General features: G+C 31.0%; 1 protein-coding gene across 14 annotated transcripts in view; it reads right to left on the bottom strand.

Moving 5' to 3' along the window:
- LOC130894345 (sodium bicarbonate cotransporter 3) overlaps positions 1–21,836 on the bottom strand; it is a 50,608-nt gene that overhangs the window by 17,453 nt on the left and 11,319 nt on the right. For 7 of the 14 annotated variants that reach the window (XR_009059322.1, XM_057801142.1, XM_057801115.1 and 4 more), the window contains 3 exons: positions 13,165–13,262; positions 9,408–9,539; positions 6,470–6,520 (listed from right to left, as the gene is read on the bottom strand). Coding sequence is in view for 13 of the 14 variants with exons in the window: in XM_057801142.1 (XP_057657125.1) it covers positions 6,470–6,520; positions 9,408–9,539; positions 13,165–13,252 (271 nt within the window). In the remaining variant the exon portion in view is untranslated. Of the gene's footprint in view, positions 1–6,469; positions 6,521–9,272; positions 9,372–9,407; positions 9,540–13,164; positions 13,277–21,836 lie in introns of those variants that run through there. The other 7 variants (XM_057801160.1, XM_057801180.1, XM_057801191.1 and 4 more) reach the window with 4 other exon arrangements.

The following is a 21,836-nucleotide window of genomic DNA, read 5'->3' as shown; positions in this document are numbered from 1 at the left end:
AGAGAACCTCTTACAAATCAATTCATGTGACGACGCCTTTCAAGGCTTCATGATTTGTTCTCGGTTTCTTTATCCAGAAACTAAAAATATTATCACCATAGGGGAAATGCCAACCTCTGGAAAGTCAGTTTCAAATCAAACTGCCCTAGTATAGTCGTAAAAAAAGACAAAATAATGAATGATAAACTATAGGGCAGAGAAAAGTGGGCGAGTAATTAGAAAATCTATGAAGGATATTGAACATAAATTATGAATAGAGAAAAGATAATTAGAATATATTGCTTTATGTCTTAACAGTAGAAATCAAAATTTTAAAAAAAAGTTACGCAAAAAATAATACCATATATATTTTCCACTAACACCCAAGATGCTTAAGAATCATGATGAAGAAGAATTCATGTGTAGTACAAAAAAGAAAATAGGTATAACTGTAAATAGTTTAAAGTATTTTTTTTTAATTTAAAGGTAAAATTTAAGTCATAAAAGAAATACTGTGTATTTCAATAAAAACTACCCATTTTTTGAATTGCTTTATTAAAAAAACAATGAATCCTGAACAGGGTGTATTAGTAAAATACATCCTACCCTAATACAGAACATTAAACTCCGCTGATGCAGGAAATTATCAGTTTTGTATTAGCGAAAATACGAATACAAAAATGTCACCAAGGAAGAAACAGGAAAAATAACAATGGAAAAAATGATCATAGTTTTTTTGTGACAACAAGAGAGTTATATGAAAAAAAGGAAAAAATAGAAGACCAATGAACGTAGAAGTTATAAACGAGAGCTGGGAGAAACTCAGAAAGAACATAGAAGACGCTGCTAAAGAGGCGATAGGCACACACATAGTCATAACCAATAACAAAAATGTAAGCAAAAACGAGAAGATTTCATAGCATACAGAACGTTACACACACCAGAAGCTTAGAGCAAATACAAACTGGTTCGGAACGAGACTAACTTACTAGTTAGGTAGATAAAAAGCAAAAGAAGAATTCTCGAAAAAAATGGAGGGGTACTTTTACAGCGCCCAAAAATATATATTGTGTGAGACAACAACGGGAAGAAATAAATGAAATCTGCCAATCAAGTCAAATATCAGAGGACTACCTAACAGAGGTAATACTAAGAAAACCAACATACCGCATATAAGAAATAACATGGAAGTCACAATTCAAGAAGGAAATAGAAAATTTCCCGGAAAGGTTGGACTCCAAAATGAACCACTGAATGATGATTAAAAAAGGAGATAAACAAGATGCGGCTAAGTACCGGGAGATAAATATGCTGGATACAACATTGAAACTCGTTACAAAAATTATCACCAACACAAAATTGAGTCGATCATAACACTAGAAGGCGACCAGCAAGGATTCAGATCAAGAAGACGTTGCGCAGAGAAATCTAAATCCTGCGCTATGCCAATAACGCCATGATATGTACCGAAAATGAAGATGATCTTCAAATATTATCAAATATCTTCAACCTCAGGACAAAACAGTATAATATGACTATCTAGACTGAAAAAAATATGCATGATTACATTAAAATAGCAGATACAAATTAGAACTAATACAATAGAGAATGAAATGCAAGTACCTTGGGATTGATATAACCAGTTATGGAGATGTAGAAGACAGTTACGAGGACAAGTAACCAAAGCAAATAGGCCTCGAGATGGATTCACAACGTATTATGGCGAAACAAACAGACAAGAAATAAAGGTACGAAGGTACAAAATTCTCATCAAATAATCATGTGACGTAGATAACATTAACTAATGGGGATCACAGCGTAAAAAATAATGGAATAAACATATAAATCGATTGACAGACGATAGACTGGTAAACATAGCAAAGGATGAATCTTCAATTGGAACAGGGAGTAGATGTCGACAACGAAACAGGTGAATTAACAACATAGATCCAGGATAAAGAAAGATATCGAAGAAGGAACAGGCGATAGACCTATTATAGAAGACTTAACTCGGCGCACATTGCTCGCGTCTATTAATATTTTCATTAAACTATTTGTATATATGAATATAATTAAAACAAAAATTTTCAATTGTACAATACAAAATTAAACGATTTACAGTTTTTATAGATGATTATGCAATGACAGATTCAATAATCAGGCAAAAACATAATCAACACATTTTTATCCGGAAGTTCGTACTTGAATACATTCTTGTTTACTATTGTCCTATGTACCCATTAGAAGCATCAAGCTTTTTTGAATGTGTTCAACAACTATTTCTGAAATTTTTCCTACTGCATCGATTAAATACTAATCAGCTGTTCAATAAGTTTTATCGTTTCATAAGTGATAACGCTATTAGATTCGTAGTTTTACCGAAGTTTCATGTAAATCGGTATATTCTCAGTTGTTCAAAATTAAAGGCAGTACTTTTTTACAATCATACAGGGATAAAATTTTAGTTTCGGAAGGCGAGCATCAAAACAAATTCACGAATGATGGGTAGAAGTGTAAATTACAGGAGACATTACTTAGTATGTTGAGAATCCATATGATATCATTATATATATTTGTACATATGCGACCTTTTTAACAGAATTTGGAGTATTTTTGGAAGGTTAAAGAGACTTTTTATATCTTTTATAAGTTTAGATTATACTTGAATCTACCACGATAATCCTGAATCGAAACAAGTAGCTAAGGAGTGGTGTGAATACAGTAATTCGGTTTCAAATCCACTTAGAGCTCAGAAATAGGACAAGAAGGTGTAAACGTCATTTGTTTGGGATAGAAAAAGAATTACCCTGCTCTGGCAAAACAATAAACGCTAAGCATTATCAATCAATTGGATGTAAAAATTGGTAGAAAAGTCTGATCTTATTGAAAAGACACGTATATGTTCGAATTTACTGATCGAAGACATCAAAGCAATTGCTCACCTATACCTAAAAAGGAATAAATGTTTCTTCACTAAATTTTTTTGGATTTCCAATAATTTTTTATTGCCAGAATTTCTGCTTCTGTGTAAACAGGTTGATTCATTAAGAATGTCCAATCTCTCAACTGTAGATTCTAGACCTCAAAATATGATGATTCTGCTCAACATGCCTTATGCAAATATTGCTAGTTTCCGAGATACGGGGTGTTCAAAGTTTGAAATTAAAGTTTGATTTTCGCAATAATTTTTTATGTTTTCACAATTTCACTTTGGAAATTGGCAATTTTACGTTTTTTGACATGAGCAATCATAATTTGCACTCTAATTTAACATTGCTAATAGAGGGCGCTAGTTACACTTGTTTGTGTTAATTAAATCAATGTAAACTTTTTTTGGGCTAAACTTACAACTGAAATAATAAAAAAATATTAAAAAGCGTTAAATTCTACAAAAAAAGTTACTCTTCTTTGATTCGTGTAACTCAATCGGTTATCGAGTTATTTGCTTCTAAAAAGTTCAATAAATTTTAATTTTTTCTTAAAAAAATTTTATTACTCCTTAAATATTTTCTGGATACAATTCTTTTTACTGGTGAGGCAACATTTACCAGATGAGGAATATTTAATTATAAAAATAATTATTTGTGGGATTCTGAAAATCCACATGCTATGAGGGAAAAACATTTTCAGCACGAGTTTAAGGTTAACATTTGGTGTGGTGTGATATGTGGGTATTTAATAGGTTCTTTTGAAATGCCAACCAATTTAGATGGACCTCTAGAGGATATATCTCTCGCTTTAAGACAAAATATGTGGTTTTTGCACGACGGAGCACCATCACATTATTCTTTACAAGTTCGTCAATACTTAAACGAACAGTTTCCGCATCGATGGATTGGTCGTGGAAGTGAGTTTGCTTGGCCCCCAAGAGGCCCTGATTTAATTCCTTTGGATTTTTCAATTTGGTCGCAAATGAAGGCTTTAGTTTACAAAGAAAAAATTACTTCTGTTCCACAACGGCGACGGAATATAGAAGAAGCCGCGGATATAAGTATTTTTTGATATTAAGAGATCTTTACGAAAGCGGATCATAAAGTATATTGAATTAAATGGTGGGCATTTTGAGCATTTGCTTTGAAGTTTTTTATTTTTGTTTACAAATTTGTTATTGTTACATATTAAAGGAATAATAAAATTTTTTTATGAAAAAATTAGAATTTATTGAACTTTTTAGAAGTAAATAACTCGATAACCGATTGAGTTACACGAATCAAAGAAGAGTAACTTTTTTTGTAGAATTTAACGCTTTTTAATATTTATGTATTATTTTAATTGTAGTTTAGGCCAAAAAAAGTTCACTTTGATTTAATTAACACAAACAAGTGTAACTAGCGCCCTCTATTAGCAATGTTAAATTAGAGTGCAAATTATGATTCCTCATGCCAAAAAAAGTAAAATTGCCAATTTTCAAAGAGAAATTGTGAAAATATAAAAAATTATTGCGAAAATCAAAATTTAAATTTAAACTTTGAACACCCCGTATCTCGGAAACTAGCAATATTTGCATAAGGCATGTTGAGCAGAATCATCATATTTTGAGATCTACAGTCTACAGTTGAGAGATTGGACATTCTTTATGAATAACCCTGTATATATCAGAGTGATCATCAAATGGATTTTTATCCGAAACTTTAAGCATTCTGTCATTTTCTACTGACACACCTTTTCACCTTGTCCATTTTAATTTTTGCTCAGATTGGCTTCTTTAAACGTTCACTATCAACTACCCACTCAGTCAATTGCCACTGGATTCGCAATAACAAACGTCATTATTCACAAATACAGTGATGCCATAGCTCGTCAACGCCACCTATTGTTCGATTGTGAATAAATCAAAGTCAACCCTCATAATAAAGATAAAGAGATAGAGGTATGGAAGCTTGTTTAAGTAGGCTCAAACAGCTGATAGTGAGAAAAGGAACAACAATATATCACTCTCTCTATTTCTCTCTACTCTATTCTGATTGAATCGCGTAAAGGGGAGGTTTCGAAGTGGTAACGGAAAAGTAATCAGAGATAGAGAGTGACAAAGCCAAGGACTCTTCTCCAAAGAATAAGATGGTCTACTTAATCAAATCTGTCACACTGTCTTCTGACGTCACAAATTACACGACATTACCTCACTTTATAGTAAAATGTAAAGAAATCAACATAATAAAAAATGATGTGGTTAGGTGATAATAAAATGTGAGCACTGAGTAGTATATATCAATTTAAAATATTGTTAATGTCACCAAGATAAAAGCTTTCGTAGGATGGCTATACGCTTGCTTGTAATTTGTACTACAAAATTGGATTGTGTGAGGTTAATGGAAGTTAGACTGTCCTATTCTTTGTGAAAGAGTCCTTGTGGAAAGCCGTTGGTTTTTCTCTCTCTTCCAATAGTAAAATACCATTTACATTATCCTCTCTATATTCGATATCAACTCTATGGTTTTAAATAATGACATACGTGTTTTGGGTGACCTCATACTGTCCAAAAGAGATAGCGACATAAGACATAGAAAATTCTCATAAGGATTCTTTTTGACGTCTTCCGACAACTGTCACTTATGAAAATATTGAAATTGTCATTTTCAGACGTTAAGTAGGTTTTGAAGCGTTTTATCAATAACACTCATAAATAAAGTAGTTTTTGTTTCCTCATTTTACATAGAATTATGTCATAATTATAATTCATTTTTTAAGTACACGTATTTGGAAGATTGTGTATACTAGCGCAAATTTGACAATCTTTTATTTTGTTTTAGAACCGTGAGTTCATAAAAAATCATAGAATAAGGTTTTTTTGTAAATGACAAAGTCATGACGACGCTTTTTTTGATTGACTATCTTGAAAAAGGATAAACTATCAACGACGAGTATTATGCGAACTTATTGAAAGGTTTGGGTGAAAAAATCAAGCAAAAACGGCCGCATTTGGTTAAGAAAAAAAAGAAGAAGTGAAGAAGTGTTGTTTCATCCAGACAATCCACCATCTCACACATCCGTTATTACAATGGCCAAAATTAATTAATCATAGTTGAATTGCTACCTTATTCACCCTATTCGCCAGATTCAACCCACTCGGATTATTTTTTGTTCCCAGACTTGAAAAAATGGGTCAATTTTCAAAGATTTTCCAGCAATGGAAAGGTGATGTCGGCAGGAAATGGCTATTTTGAGGAGTTTAACGATTCTTATTATTATAAACTTTGGATGGAACAAAAATGAAGCTACTCGTAACTTTTCAAGGTGGATATCCGAAGTGAAAAGTGGATAATTCCCCCAGGATGGACATTTCAATTTGAAAAATATCTAGCAAAAATGAATTTTTGTTTTTTACTTATTTTTAAATTCATTAACGACCAAAACCAAAAAGTTTAATGCTTCTAATTTGAAATGGTTTAACTGTGAGTAATATAATAATTTATTGAAAACAATAAACAATATTATTGTTCATGTAAGATCATCGTACGCACTCCCGCATAAAATTATTTGAACATCTTACACATTTGGGGTTCTTCGCTAATACTCAATCCTCTTCTTGACGTTATCGTACCTAAAAATTGGATTATAACAATAATTTAACCACGGTTCAATAAAAAATTCACACAAATTATCGCAAACCTTCATAAAAATTCATCCAGATATAAATAGAAAGATTTAATATAAAATAATCTACTTGGTTTTATTTATAAGACAAACAATTTAACTCTTTTTGGGTACCAGAAACGTACTTCAAAATCATTACAGATGTTCGAGCTATCAGTGCCGATGTATATAGTGGATAGATGCGAATCTTTGGAGGTTTTATCGGATAAATATCCAAGTTTAGTCAACCGAAAGCGGGATCTCTTTCAACAAGACAATGCTGAACCACATCCTTCGGAATAAGATCAAAGAACTTGGTGATATTGAGCTCCTCCTATCCAGCAATTAATCCGAAATTTGCATGGTCAGATTACTATTTATTCAGACCCATGGAAAAAATCTGATTCCAAAAGAGATGCTGCAAATGCAGAATAGCATTTTTTTGTACCTAAGACCAAAGAATGGAATGGAATTCCAATAGGAGTTTTAAAAAAGACGAGATATTAACATTTATAGTAATTAAATATATGAGGCATGGATGCCTCATGAATAAGTATGCCATGGGTTCCTTCGCCGTCATTAGAACGTGACGCGAAGAGCTAGTGTCACTTTTGATTGATAAAAGTATTCCTGTTTGTCAACTCTCCATATTTAGCACCATGCGATGTTTGGTTGTTTACGAATTTAAAAAATTTGCTAAAAGAAACATTTTGACACCGGCTACGGCAAAAAAATTTTGCACAAATGATTGATTGCAGTTTTCACATTAAAATTGCTGAAATGAAATATTCGAATAACTATCCACTCCAAAGAATAAAAATAAAATTTGTTACATGCATTTTTGTTGAACAAAACACAGTTTTACAAAAAATTTTTATAAATAGAAATTATGTGAAGGTACTTGTGTACCAATTTTTTCAAACACCAAATATTTGATGGAAATTCAAAAATTTCAACTTGTTCGTTGTACAGTTACCGTATAACAATATCTGGTATATTATTTAGTTTTCTTTTTGACCCTCAAAGTTTTGTTTTTTTATAGGTCTTTGATACCCAATCTTCATTTGTATGAAACACACAACATAAATCATTCAAGATATTTTTGACAAATCGCTACCTTAGTTTGACAAGCTTCTAACTGACATTTTTTCAAAAATTTATGTCTTCATACAATATAACTCACTATATATTTCTCTGTGTGTTTCACCTGCTGTTATTCCTTTATAACAAATGACAGATTTAGAACAGTGACAGAGCTCTATCTGAAGGGAGGAAAAAGGGTATTTTTATTTGACAGGGTCCCGATAAATTTTGTCAATTCACTTGTCAGATGTTTATATTAAAGAAGAAGAATTGTGTCCGTCTTTGTTAAACTCTCCATGTACAACAAAATATTTGTTACGTAGTATAACTTAGGCTTTCATCAGCCTAAAAGTAGTCATTGTGATCTTTGCGAGAAATTTAAAATGGCCGCGGCAATGTTCATTTACTTGACAAAAATACAATACGAGGGGTAGCCAAAAGGAATAAGGATTCTAAAACTTCTGCTCTGTTTTTCGATTAGGAAACTGTCATAAATTTCCCTCGAGCTGCAATAAGCTCTTTTTATGCTAGGAACTCTCATCTTTATAATATGAAAGTTGTGTACAGTGTTACAAACCAGGTCTATTTTGCTTTGAGGACAGAAAATATGGCTAGAAGGAAGGGCAACGATATTGCAAGTGCAGTAATGAAATTTTTTGATGTGGTAGCTGAAACTTCATTATATGGTTGGATTCATGTGTGCCCCAAAACAGAAACTCGATTATATCTTATGCCATGATCGACTTCCTTAAAGAACTTGAGGGAATAAACTCACTTACTATGAAGTATTTTGTGCCTAGACATTCATGCGTTCAGCTGGTACACAAAGCTCCAAGTTTGATATATAAGGCAATGCGAAAATCAGAATTTTACTCTTCAATTAGTTTAATAAGACTATTATCATTCAGATAAAAGAATCAGAGCTACAAAAAGTGTGTTTTTCACAAAAGAAGCTACCTTGCAATTTACATTTAGCTTTCATGAGATTGAGTCCAAGACTTTTGAGCATATGAACATTGGGAGTCTCAAGAACAAAGAATTAACTCCTAAAAGGAATTGCAGTGCTACGGAAAGAGAATCAAATACGCATACAACTGTGTTCGACTAAACCTAAAGTTAACAAAAACAAATGATTTTATAAACCATATAATGAGTCTTACAAGAAATAAAAAAATAGAAAAAGTTTTTCTAGTATGTTAATTACAACCAATATATTTTTTAAAATTGGCCAGTTATTTAGTTTGACACTTAGAACCTTGTCAGTCTGAGAATAAGTCATTAGGATAATGACAAGATTTATTGCATTTCAGTAGTTTTATAATTGATTTAAATATATGAAAAAATAAAATAAACAATACATTTTCTCAAAGTAATAACAATCATTAGTCTATGTGCCAAATATAAAAAATTAATTCCTCATAATAATGTAGATTAAGCAATTGAAAACGTTTTTTTCAAAAATAACAGATGGTCAGTTAAAACATTGTCAGCCCAAAGTAGCGAAAAAATTTATTATAAACGCGTTTATTTCTTCGTTTCGGCTGGATTTTTTCGATTAAACAGACATTTCTCATTAAAAATTAATTAAAATTAATAACCTCCTAGTAAAATTGTTAATGGATATACTTTGAATTTACCTTGAAAAATACTTAGAAATATTAAGAAAAGTGCACTAAAAAAATAACAGTGAAACACTGGGATTATACAACATGCTTCTATCACTATTTCTATCTAAAACGAAATTAAAATTTCGAACACTTAATGGAACTTACTAGGGCGACATTCTTGGAGCCCAGTATTAACACTTCCTTCAGGACTTTTGTGACGATGATGGTGACGTCGATGCGAATGTCGACGCTCCACGGGCACGTGGACGCCGATAAATACGCTATGCGCGCGATGACCTGGCACACAAAGTGGAAATATTTGACTATTAATAGGCGGTTCATTTGCCACACGAATAATATAGTCAAGTGTTATTACACACGCATTGTATTTCTGTCGTAAAATATTTCCATACATCAGATTAGGGATGACGAAATTAACAGTTTTACCAAAAAATTTAAAAAACTCAATCTTTGATTTAATCTGCAATTAACACCTGTTGAAGGAATTTTAATTAGTTGAAGGTGTAAAAGCGTCGCCAAGGAGATGAAACAAAACAAAATCACACTACACTCTCTAGAGGTAGTGTAAGAGAAACATTAAGTTTCATTAGTTATCAATTCATCGAAACTCATGTAACAAAATAGAAATGAGTGAAAATACAATCTACCAAAAGAAAGTTTACTTACTAGTGTTGATTCTACGCAAGCTACTGTATGATAGCAACGGTACGGCAATCAAAATTCTTAAAACCTTTGTTTATAGGAAAGTTTTGATAAGTTTGTTTCGGGACATCCTGCCATATTTTTTACTCTAACCTAGTTCATTCTTGATGCAATTAAAGTTAAATAACAATACCCAAAAATACTTTATAATGGTAATAGAGGTATCTCAGAATAAAACGAAATAATATTTTGGTTCATATTCAAACCATATTATACGAGGTCTATTGAGAAAGGCAAGAAAAGAGAGATATTTGGGAGTTCAGCTATCACAATGAAAACGTTTCCAAGTTACCCATTTTTAACGATATGGTAAATAATACTGAACAAACTATTTACACTAGCACTACACCAACAGTCAATATTACACGCGCGTTTCGATAACCAAGATATCGTCTTCAGAGACTGACGGTATTGTAGTAATGTAAACTGTGTTTACTATAAATAATCAACGGTTTCAGAAATGCCAACTAAATCGGTGTTTATTGTTTGAAATTATCAAACATAAGCTAAGTTAGATTCTGGGCGTCTATAAACAGATTTGTAACTAGATATAATCGTAGTTGATAAGAAAACGTGGCCGAGACTCACAAAATCAAACAAATATTTGCAAATGTTCTCACCGAAGAAGATTATAGAGGCTATACGTAGATATTGACCTGTACAAACATGAAGAACTATTGAGAATGACTTGCAACAAATAAACTTGGAAACATGGAAAGAATCTACAGAAATAGTCAAAAATAGAAGAAAATGGAGAAACCTCGGCAATAAAATTGGATGGATCCCACAATAATACGCATGAAGATAGCGACCTCATTGTTTTATCACAGCTGCTTACAGCGATGAATAAATGAAATTAAATATCTCCAAATTTGTGCATTTTATTTTTTACGTCATTGCACGTAATTAAATAAAAAGTAACAGTTCTGTTTCAACCAAATAAACAACTTAAACGAATTGATGATATATTTCAAGCTGAGTAGAAACCAACATAATTACGTAATTAAGTTAATTAATTTTAAGAACGAGTTTGTTGAAGAACGACAAAAATATCAAACTATTATAGAGTCAAACAAACATTTAAAAGGTGATAATGCTACCTATGCAATTCAAAGTTTACTCATCCCCCTCATACATTTCAAACAATGATTTTCTGTAACATTTAGGAAACAATGATATGATCGGGTTAACCCGACATATCTAAATATTCAGAAATTAACCCGGATCACGTTCACTATTGTTTGGAAACTGATCGGGTCGTAGTCATACCTGACGGGTTGTTAATATATTTTTTTAAACGTTAAAAATTGTTAATTCCCCTTATATGGTTATTGATAGGTTACTTAAACTTGCGATTTCTATAATTTTCAGTATATCAAAATAAAAATAGCTTATTGGTATTAAATTTTAGTGCAAATATTGGTAATTCGCTGAATAACAATTATTAAACATCTAGAATCTATTAGATAATTGAATAAATATTATGTAAAAAGTAAATCACTATAAAAGAGAAGAAATCAGAAATTCAATTCAATATCGTAGTTTCGTAAAAATCTTAATGACTAATCAATTTTCTCATTATAACTTCTCCAAAAAAACATGAATGTAAGAACAATCAGTTCATTAACCAAAACGAGTAGATAATAAACTATACATTACCACTATATCTAATCAACAACAACAAACAGTAACATATTATAAAAAAACGAGCTCCCCCGCTAGAGTGATAAAAGTGTATTTTACACTGGATGTATCGAACAAATTAAGCTTGAGTACAGATTTTGAATTATTTAATTTTCTGTTATGTGATGAATTATTCCAATGAATGTCTTATTTAATGAAAATTATTAACTCATAATGTGTAAGAGCTGGAGTCATTTATTAAACACTATTTACTAGTACCACTAAATCAACACAATTACACTCTATGACCAACCAAGTTTTGTTTTCAGATACTGATGGTAAACAGTTTATAATAAATAAACAAAAACATGGTTCTCGAATCGCGCGTTAGACAGTGTAATTGTGTATTTGATATAGTGGTAGTAGTGTGTTCAGTACATCACCGACGGTTCCAAAATTCCGACTTTTTTTAAATTTTTCGAAATATTTCATATCTTAAAAGATTATTATGAACAGTGATGGAAACAGGAAGTAACAAACAGTCTGTCAATACATACCAAACCATTCGTTACGTGCTACGTTTGTAATTGTACGAATAATATAAAATTTTTACATAATCGTAACAAATTGTTATGCCGGCGACACACGATCCGGGATTTGACTAGAGCCGGGAAACTTAGAATTGGTTAGGCTACACTACGTCTGGCCTGACGCAAAAGTAATCCAGTGTTCGCACAAATATTCTCTACACTCACTCGCCCGGCGCTTATCCACTCCTTCAGTCTATATTCAATCATCGCACATTGTGTTTTGTATTATTTAGAATTGTTTGAGCAGCAGTGTCTATGTATGCTTAAACATGACGTCTACAGAATTAGATGTAGATTTATTATTAAGTCTTATACAAGAGACGTAGCTATGAAATTTAGGACATTACATATTTACAAGGACAAAAATAAAAATAGGGGTAGTAGGAGAAATATTTGCAAAAAAGTTTCTTATTCTGGTATCTTGTCCTTGTACGAGAACCTTCATCTTCCCTAGAAAAACTTAGTATTATCATCCCCCAACTCTAAAAATAATGAATAGAATGCGCCATGCATCTTTTTTATAAAATATGATAAACCCTAATAAGTCTTTTTTCTTCCTTTGACCGAACCTAACAAATTCAAACGTGTGAATAGTACTTAAGATATTTTTGTTTTTAAGATTGGCAAGATGTTAGTCACCTTGATCGAGTGAATGGTTTTTCGCGTTCCTAGGAAAATTCAAAACACAACATCTTTTTTTACCGTATTCATTGCTTTATTTCACTAATTTTCTTATTTTCATAATGAAAGTAACATACTAACGAACTCGTCTAACGTATACAATGTATAATCAAGTACCACTTAAACTTATATTCACGTGTGTCACATGCGGCGTGTTAAATAATCTTAAATTCTACCGAAATGGTATTATCAGTATAACGTGCATTATCCACAGTCATATTTTAATCGATTTATCAAAATTTTATCATTATAACAATAATGATATTTATGACAAATTATTGTTATAAATACGTAAAGTACGTTACCTTCAAAATCTTTTTCGTCTAGAGGAAGCTTTATTTTATGATCTGCTGCGGGATCTTTTGATGCCTCGTCATGTCCTAATGGATCCATCTCATCAATTCTGAAAAAAATATACTAAATAACTTATTCAGTATCTAATTGAATATAAAAAATAAAAAATACGAGGACTTATAAGAACAATTATTTCTCGATGAAAATGTTCCACCGAGACATTTATGTGTCACAGGCGTTTAGCATTATTATTTTCGTTTATATGTCAGTTTTAAAAGCAGAGAACAGCTTACAAGTTATTCCTTCCAGAATAATATTTATGTTGTTTGTTTTGTAGTGTAAAAAATAATGTTTAATCGACATTCTCCATATTTAGTGTTTGAACTTAGCTATCAGTAAATTTAGGTGAAATTTTGGTAGGTGATTTCAGAATTATGGTAGAAAATAAAAATTTAATCAAGGTAACGAAAGTGTAAGCCCTAGAATAATAGCTCTTCTATTAAAGCGCCCTTATCTATAATAACCACTATCAAAGAATGGAAAATTAAACAGTCGGAGAATCAAATGAAAAAGTATGCCAAAAAGCGCAAAGAAAAATCTGTTTAAAAATATACAACATAGCATGTTGTATATTTTTTTCAGTATTCTATCCACACGAGATGGTGACTTAGGCTATACAAGGCAACCTGCTGTCGTTAGTTGACGTTTGTCGAGTTTGAACTCTGTTTTGGTCAACAGACAGATTATCAGTCCGCTCTACTACGTCGCTTCTTTATTCAAATTCAAATAACACGTGGAATGGGTATGTATACAAGAAAAAGAAATAGATTTAATTGAAATGACATGACTGTAAACTTAACTACGAGGTTTATCCACAAAGTAAGATTCGTCTTTATTTCTTACAGCGGCAGCGCTGCGATCGTGGTTCCAAGCCTGCGCGGCAATTATTTTGACTCAAGCAGAGAACAAGTTCGTCATATTCAGATCGCTACCGCTGACGTCTTCTTTGTAGTGATTCTTTATGGCAGGATAGAGTTTTATCATCTGGTCTATTCTTCAACGATGATGATGAGCTGAATAAACAACATATTACCAAAGGCGGCATGAAGAAGGCACACATAAACTTAAGCCACGCTATGACTAATGCCTATAAAATTTGGGAAGCTACATAGAAAATTAGTTAAACAATTGTAGATTTTGTACAATAAATATTTTTCTTATCTATACACGTATTATATAACCAAACGGAAGTAACTTTGTGGACATACATCGTAGTTGGATACTAATATCCCAAAGAGTTATTTTCTGTGAAAATAGTGTTTAAAAAAATTCATTTCAATAGATTGGAACCACATTTCTACTTCAAAATCCAGACTTAATTCGAATATGAATATTTCTGTACCAAATTTAGTTGCTTAAGATGGAATCACAATAGAATGTATTAATTTGGCTTGACCTTGACGACAAATTGATGATTTCTTATTAACTTCTTCAGTCAACAAGTAATTTAAGCCAATTTTCTTAAAATTGCGGATTTCCTCATCCTCTATTTTAATTACACACGATCTTCGTCCAAGCGTCTGATTCACTAATTCTATTTTTCTTCTTTTCATAAATGTACAAGGAGAATGTTTACTAAGGTCAATCAATGACAAATAAACTAAATGTGTATTTTGTTTTATATTGCAAACCGAACTGAACTAAATATAGCAAAGATTTTAAGCGAATCGGAATTAATACTAAGCTTTTCAAAAAGAGGTGACGTTTCAGCGGATCGGTCAACTCATTCGTATGTTCTTAGGCCCTCGTTCCACTAAGATATTGGTTCCCAAACTTTTTTGTTTCGTATACCACTTTCAAAATTTTGCTGGATCCGGTGGACTAAACGGGTAACCCAACGTTTAGTCAGTATATGGCAAATGCCAAAAGCTTCTTATATCTTTCTAACCTTAATCTCGTTGGTTGTCGCAGTGGTAAATGATGGTGCAGTGTCTCCTCATATAGTGTCTAATTCCTCTTTCCTTTGCGAATTCCTTAAAAGCACATATTCAATGTCAACTTGATCCTAAATTCTTTTGATTTTTATAAAAATCTTCACAATGACTCACTTAGACGGTTGTCAAACAGAAACTAAGCGTCTAAAATGGCTGAAATTTTGTGAGAATCAATATGTGCTAAAATATATTCATATTAATAAGTGCTGACATCTTCAAGTTGAGATCGAAAACTTCTAAAACAATCCTCGTATGTGACTGTTAATAAAGTGAATAATAGTCGATATTTTTGATAAAATTGATCTTCGATTTCATAAAAACTTCGTTGAGGACTATCATAAAGACGATCATATTATAACAATATAAATCAAAAGCAACGAATTCTTATAATTCCTTTTCAATCATTTTTAGATAATACTAGATAGACGCACTAAATTTTATGCTAATAAACTAGATTTTCGAGGTTATAATCCAAATTATAGTAGTTAGAATGTAATTTTTAGAGAAAAGTGAAAATTTTCAACTTTTCAAAATAATAATAGTTTTTCATAAAAGAATTGTTGTGGGTTCTCGTAGTAATTGTTTCGAATACTTACTCTGGATATATGCAAAACTTGTTTCCAACTTGTTTTTTATTCAAATAGTATTTTAATAATAGCACAATTCGAATATTAGATAAACTTTAAATATTAAAGTATACCGCACGAGGTATTAAATATCATAAAATCTTGAGAGTATATATACCTACGTTATATTTCTATTTACATATCAGAGAATAATCACTTTTATTTTCTATAATAAAATCTGGAACAGTAAAAAATTATTAAAGTATCACATTGGAAATGTGTCTTGTCTCGAGCAGTTGTTTACCCCAGTTTATTACACGTTAAGATAATCAGAAAAACCATAAAAGTGGAATCATATAAAACGTCTGATGAAAAGGCTTTTCGTAACTGTAATCTCAATGTTCGGAAAGTATTCCTAATTATAAACACTGTCGTTCGTGAAATGGACGAAATAATCGGGAAATAGCTATAGAACAAAAGTCGAAAACTATTAACGGATTAACGCAAACTATAAACGGATTAACACAAACTATGAACGGATTAACGCAATCATGATCTGAATGTTAGGAAACTAAACCGGATTCCATTTACTGTTGATTGGAATCGTAGTCATATTTAAGCAGCTGAAGCGCTCTTGAAAAATCATTTATTTCTCGGTTGAGATGTTGAGAGCATAATTTCATCAACTTTTTATCGTCTTTAACTCCCCCAAATAGTTTTGCAACATCTTCAACGATTCCGTTGCCGTAATTCTATTGGAAACACAAAGTTTCAAGTAAACTAGTTGCTAAATTGGTTTTTATCCAGTCGTTTCGTAAACAAACAGCACTAATTGCGAAATGGCCCTCAAATTTCACAAAAACATCATCAAAAATACATTTCTATTCGATTTACGAGCGCAGTTTGAATGCACTAATACGAATTAAATTTAATTAAACAGTATATAAAAAGGTTCAAGAAATAAGAAACTTCATTCAAATTGTATATTAAATCTTTAACAAGAAATGTAATTTATAAACGATTCAGTAGTTCTCAGTGACCTTGCATACATTTTGTCATAAAGTTTCATTAAATTAAGAACATGGAAAAAGTTTTTTTAAATGTTATCTCAATATTCATTTCGAGGTTGCAGTAAACATAAACGTATTCGCTTAAATGGTTATAATTATAGACTATAAGAATACAATGCGGTTGTTAAATGTTGGTCAAAAGTATGTGTATCAATTCAATCTATTCTTATCGGCAATTTTCCATTTGCGTATTTGTAAATAAGTTTTGTAAACTAAATGACTATATGTTTGTGTTATATAATTTTATGACTAATAACACACTAATTTTGATTATTTTTATAGTCGACTCTGACCCAAGAAAAATAGGATGCATGATAATATAGTTTTGAATTTGTTATCAATTAACATTTTTGAAGATTCAATTAATATAAGAATGTTAATATCCTTCACATTTTTTCACCTGTATTAAGTGGAATGTTAGATATTTAATTGAAAGTCCATTTACTCATCTTTCCCATCCTATTCTTTCCTTTGATCATTGAATTAGTGAAGCTCTCATCGTTGTTAGGTTGGGTTTCATTATGTAAACATTTTTTGCTTTCTCCTTAGCCGTATTATCTTTTGCTATTGTGTTTCCCACATTTCTGTTGAATATTTTCCTCCTGTTCCTACTGTATGTTCGGAATTCATTTTTATTTTTATCAATTTTATGTGGAACACAATATAATCACAAATGTTCTCGACATTAAATTAAAGAGTTTACAATTTATTTCACCACCCAACAAAATATTTTTGATAACAATGTGTCAATTCATAATATACATCATGGGATTCATCAGTAATTATAATTATGGTCATAAAATAACAAAAATTAATGTTTTTCATAAAAACAATATGTTTAATGGTTTTCTTTATAATATTTTTTTTATTGTTCAATAAATTAAATAAGTAGTACTAAAACGCTGATAATATGTTTGGGAAAAAACCATAAAAAGTAAACTTTAGGTTTATTATGACGAAGCAATGATTTTTTATTTTATAAAACAACAAATAAGTTGAAATATTTCCTTGCTGTAACATACTATAATGGAATGACCCAATCTAAATACGAATATGGCCAGAAAAATTTGTAACTAGTAAGAGCTGCTACTTGAGTTTTGAGATAGACAAATAAAAACAAATTTTTTCCCATTCAGATTGAGGTACCTACAAAACATGTAATTTGAATTCACCAACCATTTCTTCCGATGTAGAAAAACATTGACCTCCCAATTTATTTTTGATCTGCGGGAATCTCAGAAAATTGGGTGTCAAACAAGGACTGTATGGCGGATGAGCCATCAATTCAACAGTTGATTGTTGTTTAGTTTCGGGTTCATATGAATAGGCCCATGAACGCCTGCCACGATCTTTTAGACGTATTTTGTAGCACCGCGATTGATGTCAAATGACTATCCGGCAATATCATTTTACGCACAACATCGTTCTGAGTACGTTCAACATTAAAAATGTCGAATTTACACATAAAATTTACTACCAGCGAACAAAAAAACATCTAAAGAACATATACATCTTATTGGAAAGTATTGGGGTCTATTTTTTATTATTTCGAAGGTATTGGAAATATAAAATTGTGTTTGAAATATATTACAAAAATCGTATAGGTAAGAGAAGCAAAATAGTAAAAACGTGAAAAAATCAATTAAATTCTGAGGAAAAGAATTCCAGCTATTCTTAAAAAACTAATCAATGTGCTGCAATAACTTATTGCGGTCCTGTAAATGGTAATTACTGGCTCATTAAATGTTATTGTAACCACTGTCTTTTATGCTACGTTCATACGATTGTTGAGACTTTGTAAACGTCCACAAACCCAAAGTCTTTATAAACGCTTGGATGTCAAGGCTTTGGATCAAACAAGTTTGAATAAATCATTTGTCCCCAGGGGTTGTCAACTTCAGGCGACAGAAATCCGGAGCACTAAATCAATAAATAAGATATAAACCCGAAAAATTAACAAATTAACCAAAAAAAAAACTTGATGAAGTGCATTCTTGTTCTTTAAAATTTTCAGAAAAATCAGTGCGACTCATCTCTAAATTTAAAATTATGAGAAGTTCGGCTGTTATCAAATTCAGTGGCTTCTGGGCTTCCATTTGAACTTCATGTGTAAAATACCCTCTCGCAAGAGGCGTGAGAAGGAGGATAGTCAGTGCTCAGGACACAACGGTTTTTAGCGCGTCCAAATTCGCTTCGCTGGCGTTAGCGAAAATCTGACTCATTTCCTGAACTGTCGTTGAACGCTTGTTTACTTCAGAAAAAACTGGTTTTATAATAGAATTATTATCAAATAGGTGATATACGGAAACTTTTTTTTTAATGCCCAGTGTGGTGGCAGTTTCTGAAAGACCTTCAAAAAAGATATCCTCAGCCATGGACTGACAAGATATTTTCTTTAAAGGGTTATCGTCGCTGAAGTAAAAATGCGTATCTAAACAGTGGCAAATATTAGAAAAAGTTTAGAAATCGAAAACTGCATTTTAAAAAACGTCTACATCTGTTTGATTCTTGGCCATCATCACCCAAAAATTATTCTTCTTTCCAAGCAAGAACTGAGCCTAATGACAACGACCTAGTTGGTACATGTTTGACAAGCTCTTGCCGTTAGATTTCGTCTTCCTCCATGAACTGTTTCAAACTTGATTGTGATTCCGATTTAGTAGCAAATCATCAATTATCCTGTTACAGTTTTACTGCTTAACTCCCAACCCCAGGATAATGATGTCCCGGGAGTAGATAGAGCGGGATACGCAAACGGAAATCGGGACTTTCCTGGTTAATCCGGAACGGTTGGTTACCGTACGCGTAATACACCTAATGTATAATATATTTAAACCAAATATTCAGTGTAATATTGGAGTGAATATTAGCTGCGTCGCGCAGAGCCGGCTTAACCATCATGAAAAAACTATGATGAGACACGGAATATTTCGTACATAGTCGGGTTATGCAACAAATTGATCACCGAACTAATCGCATCTCTAAATTTTGTTTTCTATCAAAAGAAACGAAATTAAAATTTAGCAAATGAATGTTCTTGATCGAATAATACTTACTTTTTAAAGTTTTTTACTTTTTATTGTGAATATTTTACTTTTTATATCTTTGTATTATATTTCATATCATTTTCAATAGTTTGTTTACTGATATTTGAGTAGGTTTTTCATCAGCATCAATTAACTCGATTATGAAATTAATATCTACATTAAAAAACGTGATTTCCTTTCAAGATCCAAACAGAATAAGTATTCAATCAATCATAAAGGAAAATAAGACATAAATGCAGGAAATCTTCGCGTAAAGTTCTTATAAAATTCATCAAAATAGAGTATTTCTTCCAGGATATCTAGTTGACATTATTATTTATTGTTCATTGGTAATAATACACTGCCGAGCATAAACTTAGGTATTTTCGTCGTCTTCCAATCTCATCCCAAATATGTTGTGTTGTATCTTATTTTCTGGACTACGAGCTGGCCAAACCATTCATGAGATTTTAACCTCGACAAGAAAAGCAATGCGGGATCGTGTATTATCATACATAAAGGTTGCATTTCTCAAAAAATAAGAGCTAGCTTGAGCCACTATCAGGCAGGTACCTGCGAATTCAATATCTCGTTATGGTTAAAGAATAACTCTGTGTGAGCTCCAAATTATATTCCTACCCATGCTATAGCTGATCCTCCACCAAATGGAAGTCATCATACTCTTACACGACTATCTAAGCCTCTATTGTCTAAAACATGTTCAAAATTTGAACTTGCGATCTGGGTTCCACGGAAAGCTGCAGTCCAATATCTTCAATTTCCGAAGTTAATCCAGCTGCAGAAGTTCGCCTCCTCAGTGTCCTCATATAAAGCTTGTAAAATCTATATATATATATATATATATATATATATATATATATATATATATATATATATATATATATATATATATATATATATATATATATATATTGTTATGGTATTAATAGTGTGTAATGTTTATTTTTATAAATTTTATTTTAAATAAAATCAGATTTTAATTTGGGCGCCATTAATAATTATTTGAATTTCTTTATTTTATTATGTTATTATTTTTTTTTATTCTCAGGGTATTATATTGTGAGGTCAAATTAAAAAAATTTTATTGCGATAAATTGTTATGGTTATAAGGTCAGATTATAATAGTTTTAAGACCGAGTCTGTTCTTTATAATGAATAAAATATTCAAAATATACAATTTCTTAATTAGCTATTACAATTATTTTATTTTACAAACATTCATTCATTCATTCATACTCATAATTACACTCATAAAACTAAATTATATGGAAATGTGAACTCAAATATTATATACTAAAAGAAATACTTAAACTTAATAGAACAGTACCTTAAGTGTTTGTTATGTTGTATTTTTATTTTTATTTTTTTTAAATTGGAAATTGTTACGGCCTTGCAGAATAAACAGATACTCCGCTGTAGTTCCACTCCTGTTCTTTTCCTTTTCACAACTTCTTTATCTTGGAAATTGTCCCTTTGTGAGTATTCTCACTTATTTCACTTTATTTAATTGTTTTCACTAATTTCTTATTACTACACTTATACAATTATTAATTATCAATCCTTTGAATATTTTATACCTTTTATATCAAGATTTTAATTTTTTTAAATTTCAATTAAATTATTTTACTCTTTTTTCTCTTGCAAAAAAAATGTCTCGTTGTTGATTTTTTTCTTCTTTCTTTTTTTTTTTTAAACAAACTTTCTTTTTTTTTTTTTTTTTCTTTTAACCAATGATATTTATTTTAAAAGTTAGTTACTAAATTGTCATTTCTAAATTTTTAAATTATTGTGACTTTATTCAAATAATATTATTCTATAATTTCTTTGTTGTATTTATTTCATTCCTATGTTATTAATTTTATCATTGCAGTTGTCAAAATTTTTATATTTTATCATTTATAACCTTAAAATTTATGTTGGTATGTCACACAAATTTTTGAAGTTGGTGCTCCTGTTTTATCTGTCAATTTATGGATTAAATTCTTTGAATATACAGGATTTGTCAA

This window comes from Diorhabda carinulata, chromosome 1 (genome assembly GCF_026250575.1).
Source record: "Diorhabda carinulata isolate Delta chromosome 1, icDioCari1.1, whole genome shotgun sequence".
NCBI lineage: Eukaryota > Metazoa > Arthropoda > Insecta > Coleoptera > Chrysomelidae > Diorhabda > Diorhabda carinulata.
This window is presented reverse-complemented; position numbering and strand designations above follow the sequence as displayed.